The 20,239-nt window shown below is 40.0% G+C and overlaps 1 protein-coding gene across 3 annotated transcripts; it reads left to right on the top strand.

Moving 5' to 3' along the window:
- The first annotated feature begins 5 nt into the window (after window positions 1–5).
- On the top strand, window positions 6–16,032 carry LOC109965945 (uncharacterized). 3 transcript variants are annotated; one of them, XM_020610398.1, is made up of 4 exons: window positions 6–409; window positions 9,503–9,548; window positions 10,144–11,077; window positions 11,178–16,032. In XM_020610398.1, the coding sequence occupies exon 4, from the start codon at window positions 11,650–11,652 to the stop codon at window positions 15,226–15,228; it is 3,579 nt and encodes a 1,192-aa protein (XP_020466054.1). In that variant the 5' UTR covers window positions 6–409; window positions 9,503–9,548; window positions 10,144–11,077; window positions 11,178–11,649; the 3' UTR covers window positions 15,229–16,032. The 3 variants fall into 3 exon arrangements, with proteins under 3 accessions (XP_020466054.1, XP_020466051.1, XP_020466052.1); XM_020610395.1 differs by having other exon boundaries at window positions 10,144–16,032; XM_020610396.1 differs by lacking the exon at window positions 6–409 and adding an exon at window positions 911–1,115 and having other exon boundaries at window positions 10,144–16,032.
- The last annotated feature ends 4,207 nt before the right edge of the window (window positions 16,033–20,239 follow it).

Below are 20,239 nucleotides of genomic sequence, written 5' to 3'. Positions count from 1 at the left end.
ATGCTGAGCAGTTTGATGTGGCCAGCGTGTGCTCAGAAACACGGAGTTCCGGAGCCGGGGATATCTGCAGAAAGGAGAGAGAGGACACAACACAGAGCACCAAGCGACTGAATGCCCGAGAAGGAAATGTAGCCGAAGGGGAGAGTTTGTAGATAAGGGACGCAGTAGTGATTATATGGTCGCACCTGTGTTGAACTTCGGCCTCCACATTGACACTGCCATGGAGGAACACTTGATCTGTTCACAGTTAAACTGTTATAAACTGCGAGCTACATTTTAAGATGTAGAAGACGTCTACTGAAGGATTACCCAACCTTTTGGGATAGGATGTCAACTAGTGACGCAGGAGACTTGGAGCTCAGACTTGCAGAAGGAAAGAGAGCTACAGCACAGCACGAACAGCTGGAAGGTCGGTTCAGATGGCTTAAAACGTAAATTTACAGCACCTAATAGTTTAGAATCCTAGTGTTTTACTCTTTAAATGTTAGCGTTAAATGTTACTTAGTTTGTTTGCATAAGCAGCCTAAGTCGAACTCCTTTTAAAAATCTGTACATTTAATGCTGTTGTGCTTGTCTGGAAGCTCACATAGATGTCTCACAGCTAAACGAAAACCCGTTGGGATTCGAGACTTCATTTGACTAAATTCGGCATTAAGACATTTCAGTCATTCCACATTTTACACGGAACTATTTGCCATAGACTAACCTAACTGGCAGTTTAGGGAGGGGAAAACGTGTAAACGCAACTTAAATGTGTTTATGTAGTAGTAGATTAAAAAGTAATTTATTTCCTTACACTTCTTGTCGTGGGGGTTTTGGTTGTGTAGCTTGCCATTTCTGTGTAAGGTTTCGTGTGACGTACTTTTTTAATACCATAAAACCGGACGTAACGTTATTTGGGCGCTAATTAACTTAGAGATTGAATAAAGTAAATATACAATTTGATTCTGAACGCATGCTTTGGACTACGTACTGCAGGTGTTAGCCTATATATGTATTCAGTTTAATTCGGAACGAGCTTATCTGAGCCATGTGACGTTAACCTGGGCTGAAGTAAACCAGCATCAACCTGGTAAATGGTACTTTAGTGCAGTTCAGCTGTAGTGGCTTAGCAGGTGAGCTCATGCATGCACATTCAGGCTGTCATGCTCTCTGTATTCTGTCTGCACATCCTGTTGTTAATTCGCTGTAAACATGTCTCCTGTAGGCTACAGCCATCTATAGGCTGAAAGATAAACAGTTCTTCTGGAAAGTTGATAGGCACTGAAGGTGTGGCTGCAGACAGAACAAGTCTCACACTTTTGTTACCATAGTCAGTGAAAAATTGGATGGATATTAAAAATATTTAGGCTGTAAATCACTTGCTGTGGTTGGAACATTACATGGGCTTGTCACTGAGTGTACACCCATTTTGTTTCAGGCTGGATCCCTATAGTTATGTAAGTGTTAGCTGGCTTGAGTGTAGTTTATACCACACATAGGACAAATGCATCACCCAAACAGCCTTTCAAAGAAACAAATTAGTTATCTGCTCAAAAACCATCACAACAGTCAGCTAGCATAAATACTACTGTTAATGGCTGTAGTATTGACTGAAGGCTGCAGTTTAGCTTTGTCAACACAATATCAAGGTAAAAAAATGTATGAGTTTTAACTCCTAAGATGGGAATGTTTGCAATAACAGTCCACAGTCGAATTTGAATTTAGTTAAATAAATGAACTTTTGGTGTTCTTCCACCTACAGGTGTGGCATATTGCCAAAAAATGATATCTAGATTTTTGCTGATAATGATAAGAAGATGATATTTTGCACCCTTCAAAAAATGTTATTGTCAACATCCCAGGAAATATCCAGATATTTTTGTCAGTATCACACATGCCAATGCAGTATTCTATGCTGCTAGGCTGCATGATGTGATGTGTGGATTCTCAATCTGTGCTTTTGTTTTTTGTAAAGTGACATGCACAAAAATGACAGCACATTGATAAAACAATTCCGATTATTGTAGACAGTATATATCACACTTCCACCTTAATACATTTGGAAAAGTAGTCTTGTAAATTATAATTAATTTGATATTTCTTGGTCTCTGAACACACTTTCAGAATAGTGCGAAGTGTATAAAATGGGAGAAAATAGTTTAGAATTGCCATTATACTTTCCCACAGACATTTTCAAATTGTTTGCTTTTATTGACTGACCATCGGTTTAACATAAACAGAAGTAATCTTCACATTTGATAAACTGAAAGTAGAGAATGTTTGTCATGTTTAAGTGACCTAAACACTTAACCATCAAGCTTGTCAACTAATTTTATGTTGTTCAGTAAGAGTGTGGGACTAGCTCCTGTAACTGGAAGAAATAGTGTGTTGTTGTTTTTTTTTAATAGGAAATATTTTGAGCTGAAACAGTTGTCAATTAATTGATTACTCCACCAGCAGAAGATTGTGATAATCATATAAACAGTTATAAGCAAAATGCTAAGAATTCCCTGGTTCTAGGTTCTCAGATTTTGATATTTTGTGGTTTTCTTTGTTCTATATGACAATAATTGAATATATAGTGTTTGTTGGCAGGTCAATTAAAACAGCTTGAAAAAGTCAGCTGTCTCAGCTCAGAGAAATTGTGATGGTGAAGTGATTCACAGTTTTCTGGCATTTTACGATCTAGTCAATTAATGGAGAAAATAATTCAAGGATTAAATGACAATTCTTAGATGTTCTAAAAATGTCAAAATGACGTGTTGCAGTTGAGACAAAAAAACCTAGGGCAAACTAATACAAAGTCTGCTTATTCCAAGATATTATTGTCATTTGTTTTTATTTTCTTTATAATTTCCAAGGGCTGAAGTTGATATATTTTCAATTGAAATGTTTTGGGTCCAGCCAACCGTAAACTCAAAAATCTGTCGTTAGCCAATGAGTAAGCACAGATAACATTTTTGTTTAGTGGTTGGAAGAGGCATTGACTTTTATGCTTAAAAATGACTTGAAACAACTAGTCAGTTATTATTGCTGAAAGTAATGGATAAAGTGTTGTAACATGCAGCTTGTGCTGCTCCAAGTGGAGCTACCAGAAACACAAACCTGAACAAATCTATTAAAAAAGAAAAACACTTTGCAGTAATATACTGATAGGACTTAAACAATTACTTCATTGAGAGATAAAAAAGCCTGATACCAGTCACTGTAACATAAACTATGCAGTTACAGTTTGTGGGAATGTAGTTTAAACAACAGCTTAGGGCTGGGCGATATGGCCTAAAAAAAAATCCAAGATGTTTTTCACCAAAAATCCGATTTACGATTTAAATCGATTTTTTTAATCCCCTACTTAAAATAAATATGCAGATGACAAAGAAATTGTTCAAAACAAATATTACTTTATTTTGTTTTGATTTTACCTTCTGGGATAAAAGTGCAATGAGAAAGAAGCCAAAATACAAGAAGCCTGGCCCTGCCGCTGTAAACAGTGAAAACATAACATAACAAATGCCCGTGGGCAATTATTTTGCCTTTATGGTCGTCGGGAAAGTAAGCTGTTTGGATGCAGACGCTTCGTCCAGAGTCCAGTCATCATTAATGAAATGCACAATTAAACTCATATAGGGCTGCATCGTACGACTGGACCATAAATCTGTTGTTGCGGAGTAAAACGACACTCCTTCCAGCTCCCTAGTGATCCTTTGGCGTGTATTGTTATATAGCTGAGGCAAGGCAACTTCAGAAAAATATTTGCAGCTTGGTAAAACATACCTGGTGTACAAAACTTTGATCATACGGGATACCATTTAGAAATGTTTGTAAGACTGTGGGTTGTTTTTTGGCGGGTGTACTTTGGCTCCCGCTTTCTCGTTTGTTTCGTAGGGCGAGACATCTCTCCCACTCGGCAGTTTGAGGTGCTGGATTAAATTGGTCATACTGCTACCTTTGGTAGCAACAGACTTTAAACACACTTTGGAGCGGGGTGTTGTTTGTTCTGCATCTGACACGGCAAAACCGAACCAATTCCATATTACTGATGACACTGTGCCTTTTTTCTGAACGAGTTCTTCCCTGCTCGCTGCCATGCTATCTCTATGGCAAACGCACGGCGGGGCCCACTCGGAACTACGGGAGCTGAGAGGGGAGCGTCAGCGGATGTTAAAGATAAAACCGATTTTCATTCAAACAAACCGATGTAAACTACACATTCAAGTTAATCGATAAAATCGATTTGTCGCCCAGCCCTACAACAGCTTCTTATGCTCCACCATTAGGGGCCTATCACTTACTGGTTAAATTATACAGACGTTGTTACCTAACACTAGGTTTACAAGAACTTTTATTGCTGCGATGTTATAAGATTTGTTCTGTTGCCTCTGGCAAAGGCAGGAATAAAAACGCTTAGAACTAACCACATGGAAGGTGTGTTGGCCCTGGCACCAGTTGAAATGGATGGTCCTCATAGTTCTTTGCTTCTCTCTCATGTCATGTCATGTCATGTCAGGCTTTCATCATTGCCTCACAGATATTAAACTCTAATGAGGCTAAGGAGTTGCCCCCTGAAGGCAAGGTGGGTAGGGAGAGGCAGAGCTCTGTGTGACAGTCAGTTTTATTAGGAAAGGCAGAGAGAAAAATCAAAATGCTTCACTTTATGTTGACACAAACTGCCACATAAAGCATCTGGATCCTAAGTAGCAGTTTTCATCAGTTTATAATCCACTGAATTGAATTTAAAAAAAGAGAGAGTGATCCTGGAATGTGACATGACAGGCAATTGCTGTAATTTACTTTGTTATGTTTATCCAGCAAAGGTTGCTGTGACACCGTCTTTGTTCTGGTGCCATTATTGTGCTCAGCATTTGGCACATAGCGTGAGTTCAGCACTGGCGTGTAAATATACATGCGCAGGTTTTAGTGACTATCTGAGTGGGTGTGTTAGCTCTGTATTCTGGTTGTGAGAGAAAGTGGTAGAGTAAGTAGACTTGAATTAATATGTAACCACAGCTTATTTGTCCAGCACTGAAAATGATAAGACGAGGAAGAATGGCATCTGATTTTGCCTTGATTTTAGTTTTCTGCCCGCTTCAAGCAGCAAAGCAATCTTCACATATACACAAAAATAAGAACAAAATGCTTATAAACAAAATTGCAGGATAAAATACAGAAATATCCCAATTAAATAGGAGTGGGGGAATTCTCATTCTGTCACCGTGTCAAACACCTGGAAAACAAAGTGAGTTTTTAAGAGTGTGCAAAAATGGACCAGATTAGGGGAACTGCTCAAAACTATTCAATGCTGATGGACAAAAAATGGTATACAGCCCTACTTATGATTGGAAGGCCACAAGTTTGATGCTGGGAATGAACTGGATGCTTAACATTTATAGGGTGCTTGACCTCTGTTTGTACACATGGGCTATGGTGGATCATACACACGTAGCTACTGAAAATATCTCATACAATACACCATTGCCAATGCGCACCACCTCAAAAATCTGTCTATTGTGGTAGAGATATCAGCAGATAAAATATGATACTGAGCTATAAATCAAAAGGCGGATATCTAGTGTGCGACTCCTGTTAACAGCACACACTAAGGGCTGCAACCAGCTAGTTTTGTTTTTTTGCCTTGCTGGATGAGTAAAAGACTGGAGTAATTTGGTCATTATAAATAATGTAGATTAATTCATTGTAATTGTTGGGTCATTTAGGGCACAGCACGATGAAGCATCTGGTAAAGGCTTACAGCAAGAGAATAATCCTAGGGATGAAACCCCAACTGGCCGTCACCTATCAGCCAGTAGACAGGAGGGAACACACAAAAATGAGATGAATACACACACACATTTGTTTTCACTCCTTGTGAGGATTTTAAATTGACTTGCATGTAATAAATGTACACAGACATCTGACAGAAGATGTTGCAGATATAATTTCTGATACAAAAATGTCTGTATACACCAATAATCTATTTGAAGCTACAGTAGGTCACCTTTTAAAAATATTTTTTGGTTTAAATATGCTTAGAAACAGAGAGAGGTGCTGTCAAAGGGTTTTGTAACTGAGACTCATTGAACAGCCCAAGGCCTTGCCATTTTAACCAATCAGAGAATGTTAATGTGAGGTGTGTGAGCTCATGGCTTACAGACAATATGTCAACATTCTTCTGGTCTAATGCTCCACTCACACTGAGTCTTTAAACCAGTGTTGGCTTCTGGAAGAGGAACCAGTGGCAGACTCACAGGCTAGCAAATTCTGGATTGCTGGATTAGCTGAGACAGTCAAGATATCAAGGATATAGGTGAAGGGCTGAGCAGACTGGTTTGCTTCCAAATCTCATGTTAGCACTAGCTTGATTTCCAGAATCTACACATCGTAGCTTTAAACTCAAATAATTTACATTTACAGCAGTTACTAGAAAGTTATCAGCTGCTTGTATCTATTATAGCACTAAAATTTGGAACTGATAAACTAAGACAGGAGGAGGATGCACACTGTGGATATTCAGAGGTCCAGATCCAGCAGCCTGCTACAGCCAGATTCACCTCCTTTCTTTTCTTAACACTTAACAAGAAACAAAACCTCAACAAACCGGAACTAAAAAGCAAGACGAAGCCAGACTCCTATCCATACAGGTAAGCAACAAAAAGAATACATTTACTGAGAGACGTTAAAGAAATTCATTGCTGCCCTTTGTCACAGACCCATTAACATACTTAGTTTTAAAATCCATACATCAAGAATAAACAGGGTACTTGGTGTACTGTCCTACTACTGATGTTTTGGACCCACAAATTAGATTAATTACATGAATTCACAGACCACCATTTCCTCAGTTTCTACTTGGCAGTGCCCACTGAGCATGTACCAGACCATGCAGAACAGCCTGTAATCATTGACATGGGCCATAACCATTCATTAGGGACTATGGAACAATAGAGGTGCTAATCACAGTTTGATTTGATAAGATTCTTGGTGTCACAATTAGATTTTTAATCAGTTAAATAAAAAGAGAATTAATTCAAGCAAACTGGATACATCAGACCACAGTTCGGGGTGCAAGAGCAAAGGGTGTGGTAGTTTTTGTTAAAAAGAGATCAGTTTTTGATTTTTAATAAAGTTGCAAAAATTTCTAAACATATTTTCACATTATGGATTATTGATTTTGGATTCATGGGCCATAATTTCAGTTTTATCAGTTTCAAATCAACAACACAACAAAGTGTGCAAACACTGAAGGAGTCTGGAAACAGTTTGAAGCCACTGTATTAAAGAGCTCAGGGTGCTTTTCTTTGTTTTCTGACTTATCTACAGTCTTACAACTGTGAATTATCATCTTAGATGTGACCTAATGCTAAAAAAATTTGGTGTTTGTATGTTCTAGTATTTCTATGCAGAAGCAACTGGGTTTATACAAGTCTCGCAAGTTCTCGCTCACGAGACTTTATTTCTAATAATATAAAGTATTATGTGATAGTTTAAGGAGCCGTCCCTGGTAGGCTAGTGGTTAAGGCACAGTGCTCTCGCCACTGCGGCATGGGTTCGAATCAGGTTTGCATCAGGAATAGCATCCGGTGTAAAACACGTGCCAAATGTCAAAATGCAACATTCGCTGTGGCGACCCCTAAACGGGAAAAGCAGAAAATGACTGACTGATGTGATAGTTTAAGGATTTCCTTAAATGGTCATAACTTCCAGGCCATTGCACGTTCATGTGAGCTTGACTGACCTCCACCTGTGCCCCCACCATATTGGCAAAATATTTTTGTGGTTTGGATTTTGAATTTAGTTAAATACACCACAGCTCCATCCTTTTTTTGTGTATGGTTGACATAGTATTCTTTACCTGTGCTTAGGTTAAATGTGAGGCCTCGGTTTTCCGGGGAAATACTTAACCTTTTTTGGGGGTGTAGAATCTGATATGACATAATATTTGCTTTTGACATTGTGTGTGGTTGGAAGGGTTAGGGTATGTGCTGCAAATATGAGCTTCTATGCATTCCTATTTTCAATGCAGTATGTGCTAAAGATTCCAACACAGTTGTCAGTAGAGGCCATTGTTAGAACTGACTTTTCTTGGTTCAAGAGAGAACACACCTCTGCAACTGTCTGTGAGCCCTCAGCAATCTTTTCATGCCATCCAATATGGCCTTATATAGATACTGAGTGTGTGATCATGTTTGTTATAAAGTACGTGCATGTGTGAGCCGTGTGCAACCATGTTGAGCACAAAAATACCTTGTCTGTGCTTTCATAAATGGTGATAAGGTGACTTCACTGCCTATGTGACAGTGAGAAAACTGTTGAGTCCAGAGAGTGGGACAAAGCAGAGGAATGTTCACCATCCTGCTGATCAGCATTGCTGTGGCAAATGACTAACCCCTCAGATGTTTCACACCAAAACATTACAGTACAGTACTGGGTGTGTCCATGTGAAATGTGATTTTCTGAGAGCAGATATTACACTTAAAGCTTTTTTAAAAACGTTTTATTGTTGAGATACTTTTATCAGTTTTCACTGTTTATAATCTCAGCAGTAAGATAATGAAACATTTATTGTCACAGCCTGATTATCATCCTTATGTTATTTAAGGATAGTCACTTTATTAGGCCAGGTATGTTATACACACACACACACAAGGAATTTGTTTCCAGTACAGAACCGAGGCAGCCATCTGTGGCGCTAACTCACACCGATGCCGCTAACCATTGGGGGCAGCTTGGGGTTCAGTGGGGTTCTTGCCCTAGGACACAGCGGGGTGGCTGTGGCTCATGAGGTAGGGCAGTTGTCTCCTGACCAGCAAGTTGGTGGTTCAACTCCCAGTCTACCCTGCATGCCTAAGTGTCCCTGAGCAAGACACTGAACCCCGAATTGCTCCCAGTGGCTTGACTAGCGCTGTTGTGTGGCAGCCTGTTGTCATCGGTGTGTAAATGGTGTATCATCTCCTGTAAAGCGCTTTGGCCAGTGCAACACACTGTGAGAGAAGCACTGTATAAAATACAGTCCATTTACTGTGACGTGGACTGCAGGCACCATGATTCAAATCTCCAAGCCTCTGGTTGGGAGTTGACCGCTCTACCCACTAATACGCCCCATTAATAAAAGCTCTGAATCCAGCAGTAGCCAGGGTTAGATTTCCCTGGAATTTCCTAGGGAATAGTAGTGCCCTGACTGAGAATTGAACTTGGGCTGCAGACCATCAGATTGGTTTTAATGCCAATTAAGTATTTTATTGTCAATCCTAATCTTTGTTTTTCCCAACAATCTATTTGCTCTCAGGTCCCAGTATCAAACATTGCATAATTTACATCAAACTGCTGCTATGAGGCTGCTCACGTTAGGGAGCAGAAATAGTATGATTCCCTGTAGGCATGTGTGACATTGTATTAAATGCTTCAGTGGGGCACTAATGTTTCCTCCATTCAGAATACACTGTTAAGAGGGAACAGTCTTAATCTTAATCTTAACTGGTATGCCTAATGGTTTTTGTCTCGCTGCTCTCTCCTCTTTTGCTAGCTTGAATGAACCACAGAATGCTGAGACCGAGGACTGCAGCTGCCAGGTAAAAGTAATCCAGATCCACATTGACAAGACAGTGGTTATAAATGGGATTAATAAAGTTTTTGAGTCTTGTCATTTTTTCATCATAATGTAAAATTGGTCCTTGGTTAAATCCCAGTTAAAGCAAAATGTTTCCAGTAAATCCATTAATACTTAGAGTACCTAATTTAAAGCAATAATTTCAAAGATTATTAAATTCTTTTTAAAAAAAACCCACAATATAATACGTGTACTCTTGAAAGATTGATTGTTTGTGAGTTAGAGGAAGTTGATGTATGTCCTTTGAAGTGTCTCGTCTTTCAAAATAACCTGGTTATCAAGGCCCGAATCTCTTTAATAGCTACTCTATGGGAGCAAAAGCTTTAGCAAAGCTCTGGCTTCTGCCAGCATACAATTTATAGAGTAAGTCACTGTTGCATACTGACTGTGACAAGTGAAGGCTGACAAGTGAAAATCTTGTCTATTATTGTGTGGTCTGAAAATCTAAAAATTTAACATTTACTAAATAATAACTTTTGTTTAGTTTGTTTTTAATGGAAGTTGCAGTTGTTTCGGATATTGCTAATTAGTATAAACTATTTGGTTGTCTGCAACAGGTTAACAGACAAACGTCACCATCAGACAACTCCATAGAGACAGCCAGTGCCAATCCATTATTGGAGACGACATCATTTCCAGCTGAGAAGGAAGACAAGGTTATCTCAGTTTGTTATGAACTGGAGTCTGCCAGTGACTTAAGTATAAATCACAGTTTCTCAAATGGTGACTCTGGACCACAGGAGCATATCACATCCATGCACATATTTTCATGGGAGTCACAACCACAAGGGGATGTCTCTGGACTAGTACAGTTGGGAGAAGATATACAGGACCATACAAAGCTTGAGAACCAACAGGATCTTGAGGATGCTACTGTAACCATGTTGTCTTCAACTGTTGTAACAGTTCTTGCACCACACTGGAGTGGCCGACTACGACGGACCAAAAGATTTGAGGGAACTGGCAACTCAGAAGCCCAGGGGAATTTACAGGATTTGACAAACACCACAGCAAACCATGTAGATGAGTGCTTTCAGGACCCTCAAAACCAACATCAAGAGGACAGGATGTTGACAGGCGAATCGCAAACACCATCAAGGGTCTCATTTCTGGGTACCAGGAGGAATACAGTGGACTGGTCAGCAAACAGTGGTCCTGCAAGCTTGGACTATATACCTAAGAGGAAAATGACTCAAGCTGTCTCTTTGGATGTAAACTCTGGAAGGACAGACAGCAGAAAGAAAGATGCAGGTACTTTAAGCCCTGAAGCCAAAACTGCATCTTCAGTGTCTCCCCTCTCCCATGACCTAAATGAACAAAGGAAAATTTCACAAACTGGTAATCAACAAGGAGCTGTAAGCTCAAAACCAACAACTAGCAGTCTTCTACTCTCTTTAAGAAGATTCAACTCCAATGGGAGGAGCTGTAATGCAGCTTCCACTTTCTCTGATGTAAACCCTTTGTCTCTGAGCAGTACACCAGTTGATCAAGGTGGAGAATTGGTGACAGCACACACCTCTCAAACATCTTTCAATAATAATGAGCAAGACAGGCCAAAACCCCTCCTCTCTTTATCGTCCATTTGTTATAGGGCAACTGAAGCCGGTCCTGTTGTTTCCCCGTCATCCTCCAGTCACAGGGAAAGGAACACTTCTGAAAAATGCTTCTTTTCAAATTCACTCAAAGACACAGAAGACGCCCTCTTTATCCAGCAACCTACATCAGTAAGCAAAACTCAGCCTAGTGATACATGTTTAAAACATTCATTTCTAGGTAAACTACCTCCTGAGAGGCATCATACAACTATAGATTTGTTCTCAGAGAACTCAGGCTGCTTGCCCAGACATTCCCAAAATAATCAGGCTGCCCTCCTAAAAACCCACTCTCCTCCTAGAAGGGCCACTTTGGCATCCACTTCCTGGTGGAAAAAGGTTACTCAGGAAGCCAGTTCCCCTTTATCTCCTAGTGATACAACTGACATCAATGACAAGCCAAGCACACCTTTTGGTCCACCCTGTAATGATTATACTGACTTGGCCTCTTTAAGTACAACTGACAGCAAAATGTTGGGTAGTCAGATCTCTAACAGAGACAACAATAACACAACAGAGTTAGTTTGCAAAGGCAATATAAACCTTGCTATGAAAACGCAGGAAGGTACTCACAACCTCAGACAAATAAATGCAAAGGATTCACCTGACCATGAATCAGGCAGGCTTGTCAAACAGCAGTTTGGCTACAATTTAAACAACAGAGAATCACAAAAACCTCATAGTTTGCCTGATGTTTTGCCTGATGTTTTGGCAAGTTCATTGCATCAGTCTAAAGACCTCAACAAGCTTAATCAAAATAATAGTGCATTTACAGCTACCTTGCCAAATTTCAAGAGTTCAAATACACCCACTGAGAGCTACAGCAAATACAGTAATAATTATTGCTCATCCACAACCAGCTGCATCCCAGCATCTCCTCACAAGGATGCTGAAAAGTTAGCCAAACAGTCAAGCAGCAATCGAGCTACCTTTGGTCTCCCCCCAATCTCAAACACAAAGACTAGTTCCCCCTTCAGTACTCATTCACTCTCTAATCAAGCCAATATTCATACTTTATCATATGTTGGCTTTTCTTCCCAAACATCCAAATTCACCAACTCAGCCAATACCATACCTCTTGGTTTTGAAAGAAGCAGTGCCTCCATTCTCACAGCTTCTGACCCTAAAACAGTTTCCACCAAGATTCCCACTAGCAGTGCTGTTTCAAAAGCAAACTACAATCTCATATCCAGCAGCCCTCCTGCAGCCACAGCTTCCCCTGTCCCCTCTTTTACCACAATCACCATCTCCTCTTTCCAAACCCCCCCCGCAACCCCAATCATGACCAGCCACAACTCAGAAATACCTAGCTATAAGGAAGGTAGGGCATTCTCAGGCAGAACAGAAAGTGGCCCAAAGAAACTGCAGGTTGAGGGAAAGGGAGTGAGACGAGTAACGTGGGGCGACTCAGTGGATCTGCTGCATTTTGAGCCTATCACAGTGGAGAAGCCAGATCCGTCTGGAGTCCCAGCAAGTCCTCTTTCTCTCCCCAGGTCTCCCGTCAGTGTTAGAGCTCCATCAATTTTCTCATTTCTAAGATCAGACAGTCCAACCAAAACTAAATCTCCTCTTTGCTCCCCTACCCCCAAAAACTCCAACATACAGGTGGGGAAAGGAGGGAAATATCGATCCTTATCATCTGGCTCTGTAGATTTAACATCCAAACATCAAGAAATATGTAAGCAAAAAACTAGTGACAATAAGATCTTTGATCACAGAACACGGGACTTAACTACAACCAGGCAGGAGAGGACGCAATCAGTGGAGTCAGGCATATTCCAGCACTGTCCTTCTGCTCCTCTCTCCCTCCCTCCTGACTTTTCAGGTGGTTATAAAGTTCGTTATAGCTCCACGCCTTACTCCACTCTTATGTCTAGCAGGTCAACACAAGGAGAAACTAAGACTATAACACTCATATCACCCCTCTTTCAGCAAGCCTGCCAGTCAGTTTATAATCCACATCCTTCCTTACAAGGTGAACCACTTGCAGGTATGAATTTGCCCACATCCAGACCCCCTCTATTGCCTACCAGCCCACACCAGCCCTTAACACTGCCTTTTCAAAACAAAACTGTCATGCAAGAAAGTTTAAGTTGTGGGGTTTCAGAAATTGATCAGATCAATAATAATCAAAGCAAGAACAGCAGCCAAGATCACCAGAATGGCCAGATATTTCTTGTTGACAACAAAGTTCATATGAACTCTCAGCCTCTGAGGGGTGATAAGGCACACAACTCTTTCTCTGCATATGTAACTGAGACATTGATTTACAGCATTAAATCTAAAGTAGATACAGCTGCAGCTGCCACAAAGAACAATGCACTTAAATCTTTGCAACATACTGAAAACACATCGGTTTCTGTGGAGAAACAGCTGCACACAGTGCAGAGTAACGCAGTGGAAGGTAAATCACATAGTCGTTCAGATGAGAGCTGTAGCGGTAGCAGTTCAACAGAGACTAACTCTCGGGATGAAGAAGGCTGCAACCAAAGAATCAAAGAATGTGTACTGAGTAAAAGCTCTAATGAGCAAAGCCCAAAGAGAAGCCGGTTTCCCCTGAGAAAAAGCATCAGTACCCAAAACTCCAGTTTATCAAGGTCAGACTCAGACAGGACCAACAAGACTAACAACAAAATGGATCAGGTTCTTAACAGACTGAGACAAACATTCAGCAATAGACGGTCTGATGATGACCTGTTTCCATGGAAATGGAAGCGAGCCTCCCAAGCAACTGGGAGTGGATCAAATGACATCAGCAGTGTCAGTGATGTTACTGTAGAGAGTACTAAAACACTTGAGGAGTGTGAGGAAAAGAGGGGTATGGCACTGAAGGACAAAGAAACAGCGTGCACAGAGAGATGGACACAGAACAGATGTACTGTTATACCACCCCCAGTGGCAGGAGAGCAGTTCTTCATTGGGTCAGACAAATCAGCTCCCGAAACTTCCAAAGATGAACAAAATGTTTGTACAGAGAATGAGTCTGAAAATAAAACCCAAGTTCATCTGACAGGACACAGTCCAACAATGTACCAGTCTGACTTTTCCAAAGAGAGCAGGACAGATTGTAAACCAAGAAATCAGTTCCTATTATACAGAGATCCCAGTCCTGGAAGGAGCGCTAACCCATCTGGTGATTATCCTACTCGGTTAAGGTCCACATCCAGTCCCAGGAGCCCTTTCTTGTCTCTTTCGCCTCTTTCTCCATTTTCCCTGCCTGATGTAACAGACGATAGTGTCTTCTACAGCCCAAAGCTGCAGCATCGCAGGGAGTTCACTTCACCTTGTGAACCAGAAGAGAGAATCTGTCTGGGAGCTTCAAGAAGAAATCATGTATCCACTGATCCTAGGAGTGCAGGTCTAGGACAGGACAAGGAGCACTTGGCATCCTCGTATGCAGATTTAAAGTATGGCATTGAGCCTGGGAGATCAGTTTCTGTGAGTTCGGTACTCTCCAGCCGACCCTCAGGGCCTGGTCGCATCTCAACTGGATCCAAATTCATGAGTGTTGGTGACCTTTCTGAATCCTCCTTGACTTGTGGAGGTACTAGCAAAAACTTGGATCAGTGGCTTTTCACACCTGATTGGGCCACTGACTGTGACAGCCAGCACGCTGATTCCTGTAGTGGTAAAATGAGATCAAGGTCACTTCCTCGATCACTCACCAGGCGTTTGGCAAACTGGAGCTCGGGAGTGTCCATTTCTCAACCTGTAATTACCACAGCCTCAAAGCCAGCCTGCCTTTGGAGCCCTAACATGAAAAATTGTCATTTTGCATGGGATACAGGTCCCCCAACACCTCCTCCAACGCCCCCCCTCTCCCCATCATCCAGACTCATGTTCAAATGCCTTTCCTCTTCTATGGTTCCCAGCTCACCAGGAGCACAACAGCCAGTGGACAGCCAATTTTCCAGAGGGCATTTGCCTTCCAGAAGTTATGTCGCAAGCCTTAGCACCTTTGAGGAGTCATCAGACAGCAGCTCAGACACAACAACAGATGATGAATATTACTTGGAAACAGGTGAAGATGAAAAGGAGACAGAACTCTGAAAGTAGAGCAGCTGTTTAAAATAAATTTTCTCAGTGTCTTCGATCCTGGACTTAACAATATAGAAAAAGGAGCTACATCCACAAGAACAATGGTTAGCTATTAACACTCAGGTACCTTATTTGCTTGTCTTCTGCTTTCTCATTGCTATTTTATTAGAAGGGAGACACAAGGTCAGTTAGGAAGGTTTGTTTGCTTGCATCATTGGCTTTTCAAAAGTAGTGGTTGCTGTCATATTAAAGGCTTTAAATGAGCAAGCATTGTAGTATGGGTTAGGGTTAACCCAACATACCTTTAGAGATTTTTTTACAAGTATATGCAGTCATATGTACATTCACATCTGCAGTGTAAGGATAAGAATTAACTATTGTTCAGTATTAGTTTGGACAGTTGCATGACATGAATAAGAGATGTACACCTCTGCTGAAGTTTATGGTTTGATTCTGGACATAAGTTTGTTTGCCTTTCATACTGCTACCTAAGTGCTGAGGTAATGTGGATAAATCGTATATTTCATATTTCATCATCTGTGTTCTTTTGTTTGAAGATTGATTGGTAAATGTCAGTGTAATACAGACACAATTTATTTTCCTCGCCATTTTTATACAGGCATAGTGTTGCTTTAAAACAGGGGTTTTTAACCAGTGGTCTCCGGCCCCCACATGGTCCACAAAGACATTGCAGGCGGTCCCTGACCATGCATTCAGTGATGTAGTTTGTGCACACTTTTCCATGTATTAATTATTGTTTGTGAATAATCAAATTCATGCAAATACATAAAATTTAGAAAAAGCAAAGGTCACTTTTATGATTCAAATTTATTTTAATTGAGTTTATTTGGCTAAAACAAACCAAAAAAACTAACATAGTCCAATGTTTATGTACATACATACACTCGCCGGTACATGCAGCAACTCTATACATTTGGGCATCTAGACATGGTCAAGATGATCTGCTTAAGTTCAAACCAGGCATCAGAGTAGGGAAGAAAGGTGAGTTAAGTGACTGAATGTGGCATGGTTGTTGGTACCAGACAGGCTGGTATGAGCATGTAGGCAACTGCTGATTTACTGGGATTTTCACACACAGCCATCTCTAGGGTTTACAGAGAATGGTGTGAAAAAGACAAAATATTCAGTGAGTGGCAGTTCCCTAGGTGAAAATGCCTTGTTGATGCCAGAGGTCAGAGGACAATGGCCAGACTGGTTCAAGCTGAGAGAGGGGCAACAGTAACTCAAATAATGTTTTGTTACAACTGAGGTATGCAGAGGAGCATCTCTGAATGTGCAACATGTTGAACCTTGAAGCACATGAGCCACAGTAGCAGAAGACCACACAGTCGGTGACACCCCTGTCAGCTAAGAACAGGAAACTGGGGCTATAATTTGGCTCACCAAAATTGGACAATCGAAGGTTGGAAAAAAAAAAAGACCTGGTCTAATGAGTCTTGATTTCTGCTGCAGCATTCGCATGGTAAACAACATGAAAACATGAATCTATCCTGCCTTGTTCCAACGCTTCCAAGCAGGTGGTGTAATGGTGTGAGGCATATTTTCTAGGGCTGCCTCCTAATAGTTGAATAGTCCAGTCATTAAGATCATTTAGTCAACTGAGACTCTTCTAGTTGAGCCTTTGTTTTTGTTTTATTATATTTCATTTTTTGTCAGCCAGTGTGCATTATAATAGAAGGTAGCCCCAGCCTGGTAGTTTATTGTCTTCTTCTTCTCAATTTGCACAGTGCTTCCCCCTGTGGTCAGGGTGGGGGAATGCCCACTTCACTGGTGACACTGATACATGGATGTACATTGAGGTCAGATCTATTTAGCAAATTGCAGAATGAGAAGAAAAGGACAACAAACTCCACTAGAACAAGGCACAGAAAAGTGAGACTTGTACTCTAAGTGTTTTCAAACATTGTGGTCTACTTTTAAAAGAGAAAAGACTCACAATGATGTGGCTGGTTTTGCATGGCCTAATGTTGTGTGTCCAGTTTGTTTATCCATCTCTATGAAAGTGCACAGCTGTTTACAGACTGTTTCTGCAACATGCATCCATCTGAACAGGACTAGGAAGCTAACAAAAATACACGGGGAAAACATTGCAGTGAGAAATTATAAATAAGAGGAATCATTCACAGTGCAAGCTGGTACACATCAAAGGCACAGTAGCGGCATGTTCTGTAGTTAACTGATGGGAGAAGCTGAAACTTGTTGGTAAATTAGCCATGTCTCAGAAGAAAAAATGGCCTGTAAGAGTATTGTTTCAACAGAAATACAAGTGTCTCATTATTCTGACAAACCCATATGGCAGCCTGACATTATATATTGTAAATTCAATTAGGTCACAGTTTTACTCTTACATCATATGCAGCTGTCTTTTATTAATTTTTTTAATGTTCTGAAATATGTTACTGTCACTCTTTTTCATTTAAGTATTGATGTTAATGTGGTCAAAATCATCACTGAATTTCATGCCAATTGATTTTCTGACAGTCTGTATATATTTTATAATATATATTTTCCACTGAAAAGCCGACAGTCGACTGACAAAGTCTTTAGTTGGGTACAGCCCTAATATTTTCTTGGCACACTTTGGGCCCCTTAATACCAAATGCCACAGACTACCTGGGTATTGTTGCTGACCTTGTCCATCCCTTTATGACCACAGTGTAACCATCCTCTGATAGCTACTTATAGCATCATAAAGCTAAAATAATCTCAAAACTGGTTTCTTGAACATGACAATGAGTTCACTTTACTCAAATGGCCTCCACAGTCACAAGATCTCAATCCCATATAACACCTTTGGGATGTGTTGGAACAGGAGTGGATGTGCAGCTGACAAATCTGCAGCAATTGTGTGATGCTATCATGACAATATGGCAAAAGAGAGTCCAACCCAGGACTAGCAAGGTGTATCTAATAAAGTGGCCAGGTGAGTGTATATAGATACACATTTGACCAAAAGGTGTAGGCAGAAGCTACTGCTTATTTTACCTATCCTTACTGTAGATAGTACTCAAATATTACAATGTACATACAATAAAACTAAATTATCAAAAAAGAGGAAGTGGGGGGTGGATCAATAATCAACATGTTCGCTGAAAAAACTTAGAAAAAATCAACTGGACTAGATTTCTAGGTCGAGTGAAACGTCTTCGACCTAGAAATCTAGTCCAGTTAATTTTTTTTTCTACGTTTTATTCCAGCTTACTATGACCTGGATGACTGAGAATCTGCACAGACAAATCAACATGTTCCCTCAAATTTCCATTCATATATTACAGTTATATTTTCTTATGTTCATCAAGTAAGCACCCATTCGGTCTATCCACCTCACAACATTGGTCCCCATGTTACTTCTTACAACGGTGGTCCTTGGGTCATAATTAGTTGAAAGTCCCTGCTTTAAAAGGTTTTTGTACTCTGGGTTGAAATACAGTCATGATATGATTAACATTACAAAGTGCTCTACATAGTGTCTGCTCTTATTTGCACATTGATAATCTTAGAATAATATATGTTTTATAAATAAATGTAATACCTCCAAAGAGAGCCTGGTGTCTTGTGGACTTTGTTGTCAAATTGATTACACTCCTGCTGCTGTGTTGTCACACAATCTAGTCTTAACCAATATGATCACTCTCAGTGTTGTCTTCTTGTTTTCTATCACAGTATTTAGTCTATAATAGGTGAAAAGGTGTTCAGAGTATTGACAAACAAAAGATTCAGTGCCTTATTCAAGTGTGCCTGGATTTTTTTTCTTCTATATTAATCACAATGCTTTGATGCTTGGTATTTACTTTAAATATTGTTTGGTGTAGGTGGGGCTGTTAAACAGTTTCACATTATTCAAGTGGGTGTTCCCTCTAACTCCTTAGCTGGGGCAACTCGAACTGTTGTGGTGATAGGTAGGTAAATATCCATTAGACTGGGTGTAAAACCATTACTTAATGTACATTTAACATGTCATTTTCTCTTTTGTGTAAATTTGTCCAAGAGGACATAAGGAAATTGTCAAAATTCAGTTTGGCACTCATAAAAGCAGCAAGGATCGATATTTAAATGTAAGCCAAAAAAAATAAACAGAATAAAACAGTAGGCAATAAAAACAAGGACAACTAAAGTGCAGTGATTAAAAAGCAGCAACAGCACTGTGAGCAGTTCACTTAAAAATTCACAGTATAAAAGACTTAAAAGAAATATTGTCAAATCAAAATGGGTTCTATTGCACATTTTAGTCCTTATTAATGATGGTCAAGTATTAACAAGTATTAAGTATTAGTAATATAACAAAGAGTGAAAAATTTAAGGGGGTCTGGATACTCTCCGTACCCACTGTATTTACATATTTTCTTATTTATCAGAATGGAAAACACATTAATCTAAAAGTGCAGCTTGACCATTTACTGTAAGTGAAGTTACCTTGGCATTGTGAAAAGCCACAAGTGCAGCTGAGAGTTTTCTTTGTTAGGGTCATTTGTCCTCTCCAATGCAGAACGCATCGTTCTATCTGCAGACATAATAAAGAACTGTTTTACAGAATTGAGAAACATTAACTGAATAATATTATAAAAGCAATGTGACAGATTCAATCCCAGCCATAAACTAGTCAAAATGACATTATTATAACCTATTATTATTAGCTGTTCTGTATCGTGCAGGTGTCTTTTAGTAGGTTTCAATAGTTAACATCAAGTGTACTAAATGACATTAAAATGACAGCAAACATACAGTACAATGGTGTCTGATATCATAGTTACATGTAAAACATTTTAAACTGTTTTGTAACTTAACGTAATAATAAGGTTATGTATTAATAAAGTGGCGGTTCGCTCGAACACACACAGTAGTAGCTTCATGTTAGCGTTAACTTCACGTTCATGTAAAGAGCCACTTTCTCAGTGGTATCAAACGTTAAACAAAGTTTGGACACAGAAGGATAATTGTTACTTACGGTTCTTGTGGTTCAGCAACTCTAAGTTTCCCGTAGCGACAAAAGAAACAAAACAGG

This window comes from Monopterus albus, unplaced genomic scaffold (assembly GCF_001952655.1).
Source record: "Monopterus albus unplaced genomic scaffold, M_albus_1.0 scaffold105.1, whole genome shotgun sequence".
Taxonomy (NCBI): Eukaryota; Metazoa; Chordata; class Actinopteri; order Synbranchiformes; family Synbranchidae; genus Monopterus; species Monopterus albus.
The sequence above is the reverse complement of the archived record's forward strand: the minus strand, read 5'-3'. Positions and strand labels throughout refer to the sequence as shown.

What these genes read in the sequence shown, in the direction of transcription:
- LOC109965945 (XM_020610395.1), top strand. Translation starts at nt 10,342, where the DNA reads ATGCACATATTTTCATGGGAGTCACAACCACAAGGGGATGTCTCTGGA.